The sequence below is a fragment of the Gambusia affinis genome, linkage group LG06, assembly GCF_019740435.1.
Source record: "Gambusia affinis linkage group LG06, SWU_Gaff_1.0, whole genome shotgun sequence".
Classification (NCBI taxonomy): domain Eukaryota; kingdom Metazoa; phylum Chordata; class Actinopteri; order Cyprinodontiformes; family Poeciliidae; genus Gambusia; species Gambusia affinis.
In genome coordinates, this window is record NC_057873.1 from 15,974,197 (window position 1) to 15,989,876 (window position 15,680).

A 15,680-nucleotide genomic window follows, 5' to 3' on the forward strand; every position below is an offset into this window, starting at 1 on the left:
CTTTAATTGCCATATCGCTTAAACAGTTAATAATTAATTGTTCTACAACATAGAATGTTCTTAATATTGCTGAATCTTTCTTTCATATACGCAACAATATTAAGTGTAATATTTAAGTTTTCCAAAATCATGTCAACCCAAATCAAATGAAAAAACAAATATAAATCAACTTGGATAATTTCACATATTGGGTCCAAAACTGCATAACAGAAATTTAAGCGCAGTCAAAGGCGAGGTACTTGTAGCCGGCTTCTGCAACCTATAATGGAACGGATATCCCTTCACTGTCTGAGAATATTCAGTCTAAACTGTCAGCCTTCCAGAATGTCGTTGTTGATCTACAATGCAGATAAAGATGCATTCATCCTCTTGGATGTTTTACCCTTTGAATGTGTTTACAGGATTTTAATACATGAGTTTTAATCTACTGATTCTGATTAGTAGACAATTTATTATTTTTTTCTTTCCTATGGACAATAGCACCTAAAATAGTAACAACAATAGAAGTGAAGCATATTATTTGAGAAAGGTATTGTTTAAGAATCTAACATTGTGTACACAAACCTTTTTGTCACATTTGTTAGACACTCAGTCAGCTTTCATGTTTGAGGTTAGTTCAGATGACCAGAGTTGTGTCTGTTTGCTACAAGATTGAATAGTAGAGGGTTAGAGCCAGTAAGCTTGAACCCCTGAGTTTTAATTTCTTGAAACTCAAAAATTGATATGAAGTTGTTACTCTGCATTTATACAATATCTGAAAGCTCAGAGTATGATGTAATAGTTTTGTAAGCTTTTGATGGGATAATAATAAAAGTTCTCAAAGTTCACACTTCAGTGAACTTTGTAACTAATATTGCTATGGAGTTGCTATAGCAATAATACAAGCTTAGCTGTTGCTATTTTTCCCATTGTCATAGTTGTATTTAACAAGGTGTTAAAAAGGACAAGAAAGAATGGATGACTTCTTCTGTGTCTATAACAATTTAAAAGAACAGTCAAGGGCACACAGCATAAACTTGTTTTAATGATAAACGACTTTATAAACTATTTCTAATCAGCATAGGAAGCAAGTTATTTAAACAGTGTAAAAATATATATTTTTTGCTCACACATCCTAAAAGGCCTTTTTTCAAATTATGCTTTTCAGTGAACCATTAAGTAAAACAGGCTATCGGGCCCCAAGGAACAGCATGTGGCCTTCAGGTGGTGCTCTGATAATATTAGACATATTTTTAAAAAAGCAAGCACCCACCTGTTACACATTACACATTAAACACATGACCTAAACAGAGAGCAGGAACTCAGTCAATGGGTTAAACTGATAATTAACAAAATAAGAAGGAACACCCAATTGTAGTGAACAATCCCACTTGAACTGCACTGCGGCTTAGAATCTGTGAAAGACAAAAAGCAAAGAGATTGTGTGTGGGATTAAGTAATCTTTCACAAGGAATAGCTTCAGTTACAAGATTTAATTTCCTCTGAGCTGAATTTTTGTTTTAAGAAATTAGAGCAAACCAGAATGGCGAATCTCAACAGATAAAACATCTCTTTTTGAGGTATTAACAAAAACTTTCCAACTAGACATGCTTTATATGAAACCTAACGGGTACATTTGTGTCAGACTGTGTAGAGGGACTTGTTAGTGTGTCTCACCTGACATGTTCTGTAATTTAGGCAGGAACGTCTGCCACAAATAACACTCTTTAGCTTTTAAATTCTTCTTTACTCCTCTGGTATTGTCATTCAAAATGACATACTCCTGACCTTTAGCGGTAAACAACGGCCAATCACCTACTCTAAACCCTGGATTTCTGAAAAGGTAAAACAAAAGAGTTTTTAGGTTTCTCACAATCTCTGCATGACTGAATGAGAATCTGTTTAGCCTACCCAGTCCGAGAAAAGTTGCCAAAGTGCTGCATAATATTCTTTGACACAGTCATTTCATCCTGCGTGAAGCTACGGGACTCATTCAGAGTATTTCCAAAGACATAGTCTATCTCGGAGCCATGCATAACACCCGCCCATCTTGGCCAGGGATTTGGGGATGACAATTGGTCAAAAAAATAAAAAAAGGTCTTACCGCCATGTTCTGCATACCTAAAAAAAAATAATGAAAAGTCAATAAACACATGACATTTGCAGATTATTTGCCCTGCAATTGGTAATACCAATAGGATTTAACAGATGTGAAATAAGTTCATTAATGTGTTTTTCCTTAGAAATATTGCCACAGTTCAGAGGTGACATATTTATTTCAGTGTAGATGAAGCCCCAAACAGAACTCTGACATTTGAAACCCTTTTGTCTAAAATAGGACAGCATCTCACTACTATAGCTATATCCTTTATAGAGTAAATCATGGTAGTAAAGAAAGGTAGCCACCTCCAATTTTATTTTAGCTTTCTTTTTTAGAATTATAGAACCCTATAGTAGTTGTCTAAAAATATATATTATGATTTTGACAACTAGAAGGTTTTTTGACTCAAATTATCCATTCGCTGTAACTAATCAAAACATTTTCTTTGTATTCTTGACATCTTTGTAAAGATAAGAAAACATTCATTTCCCCTAATGCATTGCCAATTACAAACACAACCTTATAGGCATATTAAAAAAGTGGCAGTGCTACAGAAATGTATTAAAAATTAATCAACTGAAACATTAGAGTAACTACAGATATTTTAATTACGTATTTCTGGTAATTATGATGATTTTTGCTGACAGATCATAAAATTACATAACATAGGATTAGTATGTTACAACAAACCAATTAAACAAAACATTTAATCCAAAACTGTGGCCTAAAGAAAGGTATATTAATAACTGCTTAAAAGTTATTTTCGAAAGGCATTTCTATTCTGAAAAACAAGCCTCATCAAAATGCACATTTAGATTTGACATTTGTTGAATATGACTGTATGTGATTGAGATTTTATGTGATGGATTTACAAAAGTACATAATTTTTAAATGTAGGGAAAATTATTTATTTTTTATTATTTGAGAACGTTAACGTGTGTTTTATATTCGTTTCAATTTAAAAAATACTGTATTGTTCCCAAAGTGAAATTAAGTAATAGTTCCATAACGTTCTATAAATATACTTCTATGAAGTAGTTCTATAAATAGTTCAATAAAGTTATTTGGTATAACTATCAGGGATCAAGCATATGTACACCACAGTTAGAACAGAGGATGTTTTTTTCTATATAAAAGCATTTATAACTTAACCTGAGACCTGGAACTTACCGAGTAGCAAAGTCTATTACAGGACAATTGAACAGCACATCTCCAACCATCCTACCCATTTCATCACGGTTGGTCTTCTTATTCTCTTCATTTTCCCAATCAGTGTAGTGAGAAATAACGGTTTGTTTAACAATCTCACTTGAATTTGTCATTACTAGTGGTAAACCTTCCATAAAGTCCTGCCTGGAGATGAAACTTTCACCCAGGCGAGTGAAACCAGGCATTCCATAAAAAAGAAAGTAGGTTCCTTCATCTTTATTCAAGCCTATCAACAGTTCTTTTTTGGGAAGAGTAGTGCTGTTTAGCAACGTCTGCAGAAGAAAAAAAAAAGACATGATTAAAATAATTACGTTGGATCCATCCTCAATTTAAAAATGTCTTGATCTTAGGTATTCATTGACAAGTCAAACCTTTTTGTTACACATAGGTTTCTAAGATCAGTTTAGAAATGATGTTGAATTATATTGTTTATTGACAATGAATGTCACTTTCCTAGTGTCATTTGCTCATGTTCAACAACTACTGGTTGAACATGAGCAATATGTTGTCTGTCCAAATACAAATTAAGATATTTCTGGGACCACAAGTTTACGGTGCCATGCGGTGGAAAACCTACAGGGATTTACCACAAAATCTTAATATTAAAAAAAAAGTTTTTCTTCAAGTATGTACTGTAGTTAAAAGATTTTCATTTCCCTTTGAATGTTTGGAATTCCATAAGAGAGGAGAGAATTAGAGGTTCTTGGTCACTGAGACAAGGTTTGCTGTTGTTGTTTAGCAAGAAGTTTTTTTTTTTTTTTTCAAATGGTAATTTAACACAGCATTCAATACAATTCAAATATTGCCAATAATATGTCAAACCTTTGCAATTCTTCACTTTTTGAAGAAATCCCTAATGCAAACACGTAGAGACTTACTTCTATGTCAGATGGTATGACGTCTCCATCAATATATGGGACAAATGGCAAGGACAAAACTGAAGGCGGGACAAGATTTTCAAATTGCTTGTTTACCAACTGATCAGCCTTAGCATTCAGCAAACAATACTCCAGACGAGCAGGTTGACTCAATGGTGGGCAGCCTAGCAATTTTGCTAGTTTTAAGGATCTGTTTGTTGGGAAAGAAGTTGAATAAAGAAATTAGTTAGCACCAAGGAGGAACTATGTACTATGTAAAGTAAATAATTCTGAACATTTATTAAGAATACTAAAAAAAATAAAATAAAAATATAGATGAGACAAAGGCTTGCACTTTTGTGCAAATTTCAGCCCCATTGAAATACATTAAAATTCTTCAAAATTCTGCTAAAATGTTCTGCTTTTTCACAGCTTACTACTTTTGCCTACTTCAACAGAGAAACTTCATTCAATTTTAAACAAGTCACAAGACTTCAAACTATCTTCAAATATCTCAGCTTTTTGATATCTTTTACGGTTTTTCAACAGATGTAAGTTTTATGCTGATTTTTTAACATCTTCAGGGTTACAATGTAATCCTATGGTGGAATTCTCTAACTGTTGTCAGTTGTTAGTGTACACTCTAGTAACTGATGTTTTTAGAAATTTTCATGGTTGTTGACAAACAAAATGATGCTGTTCATACATATTTATCTGTACAGAAATCATTTATGCATCATATAGAAGCTAGAAGACATGTCTACTTTAAGGAACTATGACTATTATTGCTACAGGTCTTACAGTTTTCTGTCAAACTCTTCTGGAGCACAGACATGTTACAGCTTCTTCTATTTCTTCAATGTGTTTCTCTCTTGTGCTCTATTTCTATCTGTGTGTCCCCTTACATAAAAATCCTATGAGGCTTTTTCCTATGAAATTCACATGGGGTTACATGTGTCACATGTGTTCATTGCAATTGATGATGTTCATTTATAGATGCTTTAAGGCAAAGAAATTAACTAGGAGTAAACCATTAAATCTGATTGAGATGGTGTGGCAGGATTTTAAATGTCAATGATTCTTGGAACAAAAATGGCTAATGGAAATCTTGTTACACTTATAGGTGGCACAACTAGTTATTTTTAGTTTATCAAGCAGCAATAACATTTGAAAACAGTTTTTTTTAGATATATTTCCTAAGGTCAAATTTAATATTACAAATAGTTTAGTGATCCATTAAGTGCACTAAAAAAGCCAAAAGAGAAGAAAACTCTGTCTATTTCAAGACACTGTCTTTCATACACAAAATGATAGTTTTCTGACAACCATTGCTCTACATGTGAGTGGATATTTGGAATCAAAAAGAAAGCTTGATATGAATGCAATCCTTCATTTTTTTATTTCTTAATTTCTTCAGTACCAGGTGCCAGAAGATGTTCTAACTTACACTTCAGTATCAAATAATTTTTACTATATAGCTAGAAGACATTTTGAAAGGTAATTATCATACTTTAGAAAAAACAAATAAATAATCTACACAGAATATCCAGGAAAAACTAGCTCAATACAAAACACACATACCTGTCAAATATCTCGGTTTTACTTGCTATGGCCCATGCTGCATTAGGGGAGCCGCTCTGCATCACAGCCCTTTGAAAGAGGCCCTGGCTGCCTGGAGAGACCAGGTGGAACCCCACAGATGCTGCTCCAGCACTCTCCCCAAATATTGTTATCTGGGAGCAAACGTAAATGTCAGTGCATTCATGGTCCATACAATATTACTCTCTGACTTTAGGAAAAATAAGGACAATATTATTTTACCTTTTTAGGATCACCTCCAAATGCAGCGATGTTATCGACCACCCATTTAAGTGCCAAACGCTGATCCAGTAGACCTTGATTTCCCCGGATGTTAGCATTGTTAGGAATAGCCAGAAAGCCAAATGGTCCCAGTCTAAAAATCATGACAAGAAAAAAAATTTAAGTACTGAAAGCATTTACCATGTCAGTGCTGTACTCAACATATTTAACTGTTGCTACCACCTTGAGTTAAAACTGACCTTTGTTATAATTTTTGCAGATGAAGTGATTTAAAGGAAACATTATAGAAAATAGCACTGATACTCTCTTTTTAACAAGCTGACTTTGGCAGTGTAGTATATTCAGATAGATAAACATCACCTAGTTCATCTTGTGATTTTTAATGATTTCCCTTCTTCTGGCTGTATGGAGTGAATATGAACATGTTTATATTAATGTTTTCAAGATGAATATTGAACTGGTTCTCATAGTATTTGAGAAAACCAATTCAGTCAAACTGATGTATGAGATGCCTATTGTAGACTTTGTAACAGCGTTTCTCCAGTCCTGGTCTTTTATTCTCACTTTTAGCTTCAATGTTCCAGATGACTCTCATGTCTGAACAAATGAGTCAGAAAAGAGTGGTGGAAAACTTGATTCTGTTGACATAATCCTTTTATTTCAAACCAATGAAAACTTGATTAAATGTTTTTGAGCAGAAACAGCCAAACATACAGAAAGCTGAGTCACAAGAACTAGGATTGGGTACATTTGTGGATTCAATTGAAATGTTTTCTCACCTGTAATTTATGGTTACCACAACAACGTTCTGAGCTTTACACAAGAAATGGCCTTGGTAGACATCCAGGGAGGATGTTCCTGACACGAAGGCACCTCCATATATCCAAACTAACACAGGAACACGATCTGCGGGTTGGGGTGTGGGTGTCTTGAACATAGGGGCCCAAATATTCAAGTACAGACAGTCCTCACTCACAGGGGTGTTTGGATTCCACATCTCCGCACCTTCAAACCCTGCAACAATATCACATTGTTATTAACAATGTGATATTGCCAATAACAATATTATCAAGTTTGATTACAGCCAGAGTAGTTGCAAGATTATAAAATCTTTGAGTCCAATGAATCCTTAGCCTTTTTCACAGGCATTTCACAGATTAGGTATGTTAATATAATATTTTTCTAATATTTTAATCTTAAGGTTAAAGACCATTTATGTCAAATATTGTGCAAAGTAATGAGTTATTCCATCATTTCTTGATTGTTTACAAGCCAGGAACAAGGAATGCAGTGGAAGAGAGCTTTTTACAAGATTTCAGAGTTCCACAACATTCCTGTAGATTATCTGAATGTCTTTAAAAGCTTTTCATTGGACATCGGCTGCTTTTTCACTTATTTAAGCACCAAAGTTTTTAGTTTAGTGTTGGTCTGTTCATCACTCAGTAGAAGGCTGATAATTATAGTGACAGCTTTATAAAGTTCATTAGGATACTAATTTCAGTCAGCACATAAGGCAAACGTTCAGTAACTCTCCTCATGAACGTGAGTATATTCCTGCTCAAAGTTGTCATGACCAAAACGTTCCCATAAATAATGACTGACAGAATAAAAAGTACAAAATTTCCTAAAATGTAATTTAATTTGAAAAAAAATTATCATATTTGCCATGCAAAGGACAAATAAAATACAATAATTTCTTCCTGGTTTTGGTCACATTGAGAGGGAAAACGAGAATGTAGCAGCATTTATCAAGGCAGGTGATAAACTAAGTCATCAGAAATTAAAAATGCAGTGGGTTGAATTGCTGGATACAACCTGCGAATTGTAAATTATTTTATTAGCCTATTGTAGTATTTATTTTTTTGCCTAATGAGAAATTAACTATTGAAAGAAATCACGGTTCTTTATGTAACATTAGAACCAGCTGAGAACTGGATCAGAGAGTCCGACCCAACTCTCCAGTCATGTCAGCAATATGTCATGGTCAACAGTGTCAAGTGTTGCACTGAAGTACAACAGAACCAGAATTGTGGTTCTTGCACAGTCTGTGTTTATATGGATGTCACTGAACACTTTGACGTGGGCAGCCTCAGTACTGTGCTGAGCCCTGAAACCAGACTGAAAGATGTCAAAGTGGTTTCTTGTCATTAGGAAGCTACTTAACTGTTTAAACACTACTTTTTCAATAATTTTGCTGAAGAATGGGAGGTTGGAGATTTACATTAAATGTATCATAATTTTTGTCCAGGTCTTTTTCATTAGTTGTTGCTTGAAATGATAATGTTGAGTCACAATTCAAAAACAATGTCTACTTTTTATTGATAAATTTTTCCTAAACCTCTAGTTAATTTTACTTTTTTCCATTTGAAGTTATTTTAGTGACCATTGTGGGATTTTTGGTAATTAACAGAAAGTTACCAACAGTTTTGTCCATTATCTACATTTGACATTTCTCTTCCAATGTCCAGTGTTGTAGCCAACAGTTTTGAATTATGGGTTTAAAGGACCTTTAAAGGGTCAGTTGAGAATTGCGGTTTAAAGAAAGGCATTAACGTTTAGGTCATTGCATTTTTCCTCAATTGAGAATTTTTGCCCACTTCAGTTTTGCTTCTTCCGTTTTACAATTATCCCCCACATCCACCTTGCAACATCAGCTGATCGTCTTTTAGTTGTTTTTTACTATTGTTTTATTCTCCTAAATTTAGTCAATGCAATGGACAGAACCTCCATCATATTAAGACAAGTTTTTCAATGATAAACCATATCTAGGTGAATTAAACTCATTTTGAAATATCTTGATTTGTGCAGTATTGAATCATACCTGGAAACATCTCATCTCGCACCTGGTAGCAGGAATTTGGTAAATCTTGGGCATTTCTCACATCATCCCATTTACTCATAGGCTCTGGAGCACGAAATCTTCGATATTCAGTAGGCGTCTTTGCATACGGAATTCCACGAAATGCTTGAAGTTGACCATCCAGCACATTAAAAACATTCCCTCGAACTCTTCCATTTTTGGTGGTGATTACAGGTTGTAATGGATCGGCAAGTGATGCAGTCAGGATGAGAAGCAGCAGAAGCAAAGGCTGAAAGTCTGCCATTGGAAATCTAGGAAGGACAAAGCAAAGGAACAGATACCCATTATTATTCATTCAAGAACTAACACTTTTAATAAACAGTGATTTAACTTGATTTTATCCTCCTTGCTATTCAGCTATATTCACTTCTTTCATTGTCTGATTTTATGGGATCTTATTTTGTGTGCCGTTTAAATATTCATATCTCTCTATATACAGTTGTTTTAATTAATTTATTTATATTTTATATATTCTCTCTGGCACATTTAGTCTACGTTTGTCACGTGAAATTTGTCAAAAGAAAAACATCACTTGACTCACAACATACGCTATTTACTTTCAATAGAAACTAACAGAGTTAGAGTGTATATTATGCTTTGAATCGCTTGTTAGGGGGGGTTTGTCAAGACAAAAGTGAATGAACTCCAACCAAAGGTTCTTTGTTGTCTGGAAATTGAATCGTTTCAAAAATCTCCATATCTCAAGTTACAATTAATAAAACTGCGCCATTACCTAGATTACTTATAGCAACCCCAGCCGAGCCCATTTTCTCACAACCCAAGCAGAACGCCAGTACCTTTAAACCTGGATTTTTGGTCCCTATTTTCCCTTTCCGACAACATGTTGGATTGTCTTGGCCCAATATTGCGTCTTGTGTGGTGTCCCTCTACTGCAAACGAGAACGAAGATTTTTGACAGGTAAGCCAATCAGAAAGCCCGGTGAAGTAAACTCTCAATGTGACCAAACAAAAAAATAACTGACATGGTGCAACTAGAGTCCAGCCATCAAAATTGGGGGACTGTCTAGTTGATATATGGAAACACCATGAGCCATGCAGCTGTACTACGGTATGCACTGTGCAACAAAAGAATAGTTTTTGGATTTTTTATTATTATTATTAATATCCAATCCTCTTTACTACTAACACAATTGTAGAGAAACCTTATTGACCGAAAGGGCTGCGACGGCGTTGTACAAAGCATAGGTGAACCAGAGCTTCCAGATCAACAAGAAGAAAGTGAGTCTAGACCAGTGGTCCCCAACCACCAGGCCGAAGAAATAATTAAATATGTCCATTCTATGTATTGAGTCTAGATTAGCTTTTATTTTGAAAATCCTAATCCGGATGCTGTCGGTTACGTTCCCCTACCCCCCTCGCAAGAACCAGTCCGCTGTACTATAAAGGTTGGGGACCACTGGTCTAGACCACAGGCGTCAAACTTCAGTCCTGGAGGGCCACTGCCTTTTATGTAAATGCCTTCCTCTTTCTTTTAGATTCCATCTCTCCTGCCATATGTTATTTATTTTATCTTTAATAATTGAGAACTTTTCTACGCAAGGAGGAGGTAATTAAGCCATTTCATTCCAGTGCTTTGTATCTGTGGCACATCTAAAAACTGCAGGACACCGGCCCTTGAGGACTGGAGTCTGACACCCCTGGTCTAGACCAAGGTGCAAGAGGAATCAACAAAATCGCTGCTAAAGGGATCAACCCTTTTGAGATAGGTAAGGAAAACAGGTCAGTCAATGTGGACAAGCTGCCTCCGAGCTCTAAGACATTTCATTGCTGAGTGAACAGGAAGAGTACGCACAACATGGAGGAGCTTTGTACTACAGTAAATACCGCGGATATTTATCTTAGTATTACAGAGAGGTGGAAGAGTACTTATGCTGTTTTCAAATAAGATAGGAAGAGATGAGAGCTAGTTCTAAACCTAGTTGTAGGAGTTTAACAAAGTCAAATGTATTACAAATAGAAATTGTTTTTGGATAAAATTGTGGATTGTAATATTAATAAAATGTTTTTTTACTATTATTATTAATTTGTTGCCAGTGGTTTTAGATTGTTTTGCTCCAGCTACATTTTATGTAAGGTTTTTATATATATATATAGAGGCCTATTATTTTTTAGTTATAACAGAAAATTCCTTTTTTTTAATTGTGAAATTTTCTTGTTGTCATAGCAACTCCGCAGCAGCTGCCTTCCAGAAAGACTGTCAGTTACAAAGTTTCCGGAAGTGTGGCGTTCCATGACAACGACGTGATTATTTGTTTGTAAACACAGGAGAATATTCAACTGCCAAAGAACCGTTTGACCAAACAAGGCCAGCAAATGAGACAGTTTTGGGCAAAATAACCCTGAACTCAACGTATTGCACAAAAATGTCAAACTTCTCTCAGAAATTAAGAGAAAATTAAAGATAGAACCCTGAATAACATATTTAAATAATTTATCAGCAAAAAAAGTTGATTTGGCTGTCAGTTTGAATTTAAAGTGGCAAGAGTGCCCAAAACAGTTCATTCAGAAAGGAGCTCAAAATTATGGTACCACTTGTAAAGTTACAGGATAAAAATAAATAAATAAATGACTAACAGTAATAATTTGGTTTCTATAGCCTATCACATAAAAAAATAAAAATATGAGTGTTTTTATTCCCAAAGTCATAATTTCGTCATGTTATTTGGATATAGCTTTACTGATGACTTAATGAGATCTAATCCCTTTAAAAGCACATTCCATTCATCATAGCATTAAAATCCACATATCACCACTGTAAGAGCTGAAGCACATATAAGACGTGAGTAGCTAATCATTTTACAATGCTTAAATTAATATGCTACTTCAAGTTTATACCAAATAAACATATCAACAGACAAAATACACATCAAAAGTAAATACGATGTACAATCAACAAACCTTTTCAGTATTCGCATGGGCTGCCAGTATGAAACAATGTTTCTTGATGCAAGGTGAAATACAAAGTGCTGCACTAACTGCTGTAACCACTGTACTAACTGCTGTAACTGCTGTAACTGATGTACTAACTGTCATATCTCCTATACTAACTGCTCTATTTGGGGAAAACCAGTAACTGTTATTCAACAGCACTAGACAGAGCACAAATTCAAAAAAAAGAAATGTATACAGCTCAAAACAGAAGTCAAGGATTTTACTACATAAACATCAAAATTACTGCCAAAATAATAATGAAAAAAAATGGTTTATGGTTTCTCACAATATTCATGCATTTGTAAAAGTCAGCATTCCAAACTAGATATTTAATCCACACCTTTTAGAATTACATTTCAAATTAAATATTTAGTTAGGAAGATAGTTAGCATTCAAATTAATGTTTAGTTTCCAACTTGATGTTAAAATATGTATTTTTCTAATTATATATTTAGTTCCAAACTAAATATTTATTTTCCAAGCTAAACATTTAATGTTCAAACAATTGTTTTTTCAAAGCTTAACAGTCAATTTTCAGGGTACATATGTATTTTCCAACTTAAATATTTAGCTTAGACCTAAGTATTTTGTGTTTATGTTGCTGGCTAATCTAGAAACATAATTTTTTATGAATCGTTTCTGCCAGTACCCAAGTGTGAGTAACTTAAATCTAAGTTTCTCTGCATTAATTTATATGTTATTTATAGATTAATATATTTGCATGTGTTAGTCATTTATTTATTTACTTATTTATATTTATACATACTGAATTATTTACATCACTCTTGGGTGTATATTATTAACTTTATCTTTTGTGACTTTGGATGGAGTAGCTTGTCATCTAATAAGCAATTTCTCCTTGTGGATCAATAAAGTCTATTCCACAAGATGAAATGGAGTGATAAAAATCCCCTCTTTTAATAATTTTAAAGAAACTGATTTAAAAAATATATACTCCCTGGTTGAAAAACTTAACTTTAATAATGAGAAACTTGTAAAAATTTGATCTAATAAGCAGATCCCTCTGTTATATATTTTTACTTTTATTTTTATTTTTGCTGTAATATACCCTTTTTTATATGTATTTGGTTGTATTTTTAACACTTTTTGTTATGAAAACAGTATAACTGAAAAAGTACACATTGTTTTATTTTAACAATGTATATATATATATATATATATATATAAAAAATTCCCTTCTCACCCACCGCGGGTGGTGATTCTTCTTCCTCTTAGCTCGGGTCCTCTACCAGAGGCCTGGGAGCTTGAGGGTTCTGCGCAGTATCTTGGCTGTGCCTAGGACTGCACATTTCTGGACTGAGATGTCTGATGTTGTTCCTGGGATCTGTTGTAGCCACTGTTCCAGTTTGGGGGTGACTGCCCCGAGGGTCCCGATGACCACAGGCACCACTGTGGTCTTCACCTTCCAGGCCCTCTCCAGTTCCTCCCTTAGGAACTGGAGGGAGGAACTGGATTGAGGCCCAGATCTACCACACCAGACAAGACCCAAGGTGTAGGTTGTGCAAGGAGGCCCCTGAGACAGTCCAACACATAACAGCAGGATGCAAGATACTGGCAGGGAAAGAATACATGGAACGACACAACCAAGTGGCAGGCATAGTGTACAGAAACATCTGTGCAGAATATGGACTGGAACCCCCAAGATCAAAGTGGGAAACACCCCCGAAGGTAGTGGAGAATGACCGAGCTAAGATCCTGTGGGACTTCCAGATCCAGACAGACAAAATGGTGAGGGCGAACCAACCAGACATAGTCGTGGTGGATAAACAACAGAGGAAAGCCGTTGTGGTGGATGTGGCAATACCAAGTGACTGCAACATCAGGAAAAAGGAGCATATATATATATATATATATATATATATATATATATATATATATATATATATATATATATATATATATATATATATATATACAATGTGTATTTTGTCATATATATTTTTTTTTTTTCAGTGGCCCTAATCCTCTTCCGTATATTTCAGCTTTCAGTGGATGGTTGTGAGTATTTACTTGTCTACAAAACATTTCATAGCTTTTGCACAAGAGCACATTTACTCAAATAAAGCATACTTTCAACTGTGTGCTTTATTTTTGTTAACATAAGCATTTCAATCTGTTATTTTTCTAAGAAACATTACATATACATGACCGATTCTTTAAAACAGCTTTTTTCTCTTCTTTTTTTTTTTTTTTTTTTTTACTTTGAACAAGACTCCAAAACACTTCTTTACGACATGATACCACTAATTGGCTGTTTGCGGATAAAAAGTTGTCTGCCATGTGTTTGTAAGCAATATGCAAGGAATCTCATGGGAGATGGTGGAGTCAAAGCTCGTCATGTGGATTTTAGTGCTTAGTCAGGAAAATACGTTTTGGTATCCACACTGGTTTCCTTATTTATCCTAAGAAATGCTGACAGTGTTATGTGTAGTCCTGAATGAGTCACTTGTGACATGTGCCAGTGAAAAACGAGATGCAACACAAAAGACAGGAAACATAGTCTTGGGTAAAAATATATAAAATATAAGAAAGTGGAAGGAAAAGACTAAGAGAAAGAGAAAAACTCTTTCAGCAATGAAAACAGCAGGAATCAGCTCATTGTTGCCGATGTTACACAGAAGAATTGATTTCCCTTGGATGTATATATGCTGTGTTTGTATTTGAATGTTTATGCTTAAGTCATTTTTTTCTCCAGTTATACTTGTTTGGCATAACTGCTTAAAGCTATTTACAGTCTGCATTTAGTTTTTGTTTCATTGACAAACATTAAGCATTAAGCTAATTGGATAATTTAGTATCAAAAAATTTGACAAGTTCAGCTGCTGATTAATCCAGATCTTTCATTGGGTTAAAAAACAAAACAAAAAGAACTACTTTTTCTATTTTTTCTCCGTGCATTTTTAAATCAATTTTCTCAATTTTTTCCTACGGAATACAACAGTCTTTGTTTTACCTAGAGATAATTTAACTGCTCAGTCATAAGCCCAATTTTCAACATATTTAATAGCATTTTGAATTTTCTCATACACTTATCTAACATTTTTCCCTTTCCTCCAAAGGCTCCATCATCAGCAAATAATGATTGCATGACATCCTGATCTACTTCTGTAAAAACATCATTAATCATGATTGGAAATAATAAAGGACTGATAATACTTCCCTGTGGAGTTTCATTATGAATTTTATATTTATCAGATCTTGTTACTCCCATCTGTACCTGTATAACTCTATTAAACAAAAAATATTTAATCTAATAAGTCCTTCCTGTAATCCCCATTTTATATAATTTTATAAGCAACCCTTACATACCATGTCATATGCTTTCTCAATATCAAAAAATATTGCTACCACTACTTCCCTATTAATGTGAGCTTTTCTAATATCTGATTCCAAACACACAACTGGAACTCCTTCCTTTTCTGAATATACTTTGACATGAAGCGAAAAGTCCTTTACTTTCTACATAATATGTGATCCTTTCTGTTATCATTCTTTCCATAATCTTTCCTAAACATGAAGTAAGTGCAATTGGTCTATAACTTGAAGGGTTTGTTGGGTCCTTTCCCGGTTTAATAATTGGCACAATAATCGCTTCCTTCCAATTAAAAGGTAATCTTCCTTCTTTCCAGATTTTATTATATAAACCTAAAAGTTTTGATTCACTAAGTGTTTTAACATAATGTAGCATATCTGATCTTTTCCTGGTGCTGTTAATCCTGATGTAAATATTGCTCTCTTCATTTGTTGCATAGAAAAAGAAACATCCATGACAGTACCTGGAGTTGTTTCACCTTCTAAAATAAAATTATTTCAATCATGAACTGCACTCCAATTTCACATCCTGTTGTTTCAGTAATAAGATGTAAATGTTTGTGGTTCA

The 15,680-nt window shown here is 34.3% G+C and overlaps 1 protein-coding gene across 3 annotated transcripts in view; it reads right to left on the reverse strand.

Moving 5' to 3' along the window:
* The window catches only part of LOC122832366 (acetylcholinesterase-like), a 28,891-nt gene extending 17,014 nt beyond the window's left edge, over positions 1 to 11,877 (reverse strand). The window contains exons 1-11 of one of the 3 annotated variants that reach the window (XM_044119026.1): positions 11,747 to 11,877; positions 9,625 to 9,717; positions 8,789 to 9,078; positions 6,747 to 6,981; positions 5,968 to 6,100; positions 5,728 to 5,879; positions 4,168 to 4,357; positions 3,251 to 3,561; positions 1,891 to 2,100; positions 1,657 to 1,814; positions 1,005 to 1,394 (exon numbers count right to left, since the gene is read on the reverse strand). In XM_044119026.1, the coding sequence (XP_043974961.1) occupies positions 1,306 to 1,394; positions 1,657 to 1,814; positions 1,891 to 2,100; positions 3,251 to 3,561; positions 4,168 to 4,357; positions 5,728 to 5,879; positions 5,968 to 6,100; positions 6,747 to 6,981; positions 8,789 to 9,071 (1,761 nt within the window). In that variant the 5' untranslated portion in view covers positions 9,072 to 9,078; positions 9,625 to 9,717; positions 11,747 to 11,877 and the 3' untranslated portion in view covers positions 1,005 to 1,305. Of the gene's footprint in view, positions 1 to 1,004; positions 1,395 to 1,656; positions 1,815 to 1,890; positions 2,101 to 3,250; positions 3,562 to 4,167; positions 4,358 to 5,727; positions 5,880 to 5,967; positions 6,101 to 6,746; positions 6,982 to 8,788; positions 9,079 to 9,624; positions 9,718 to 11,746 lie in introns of those variants that run through there. The other 2 variants (XR_006370835.1, XM_044119024.1) reach the window with 2 other exon arrangements.
* Between the last annotated feature and the right edge of the window lie 3,803 nt (positions 11,878 to 15,680).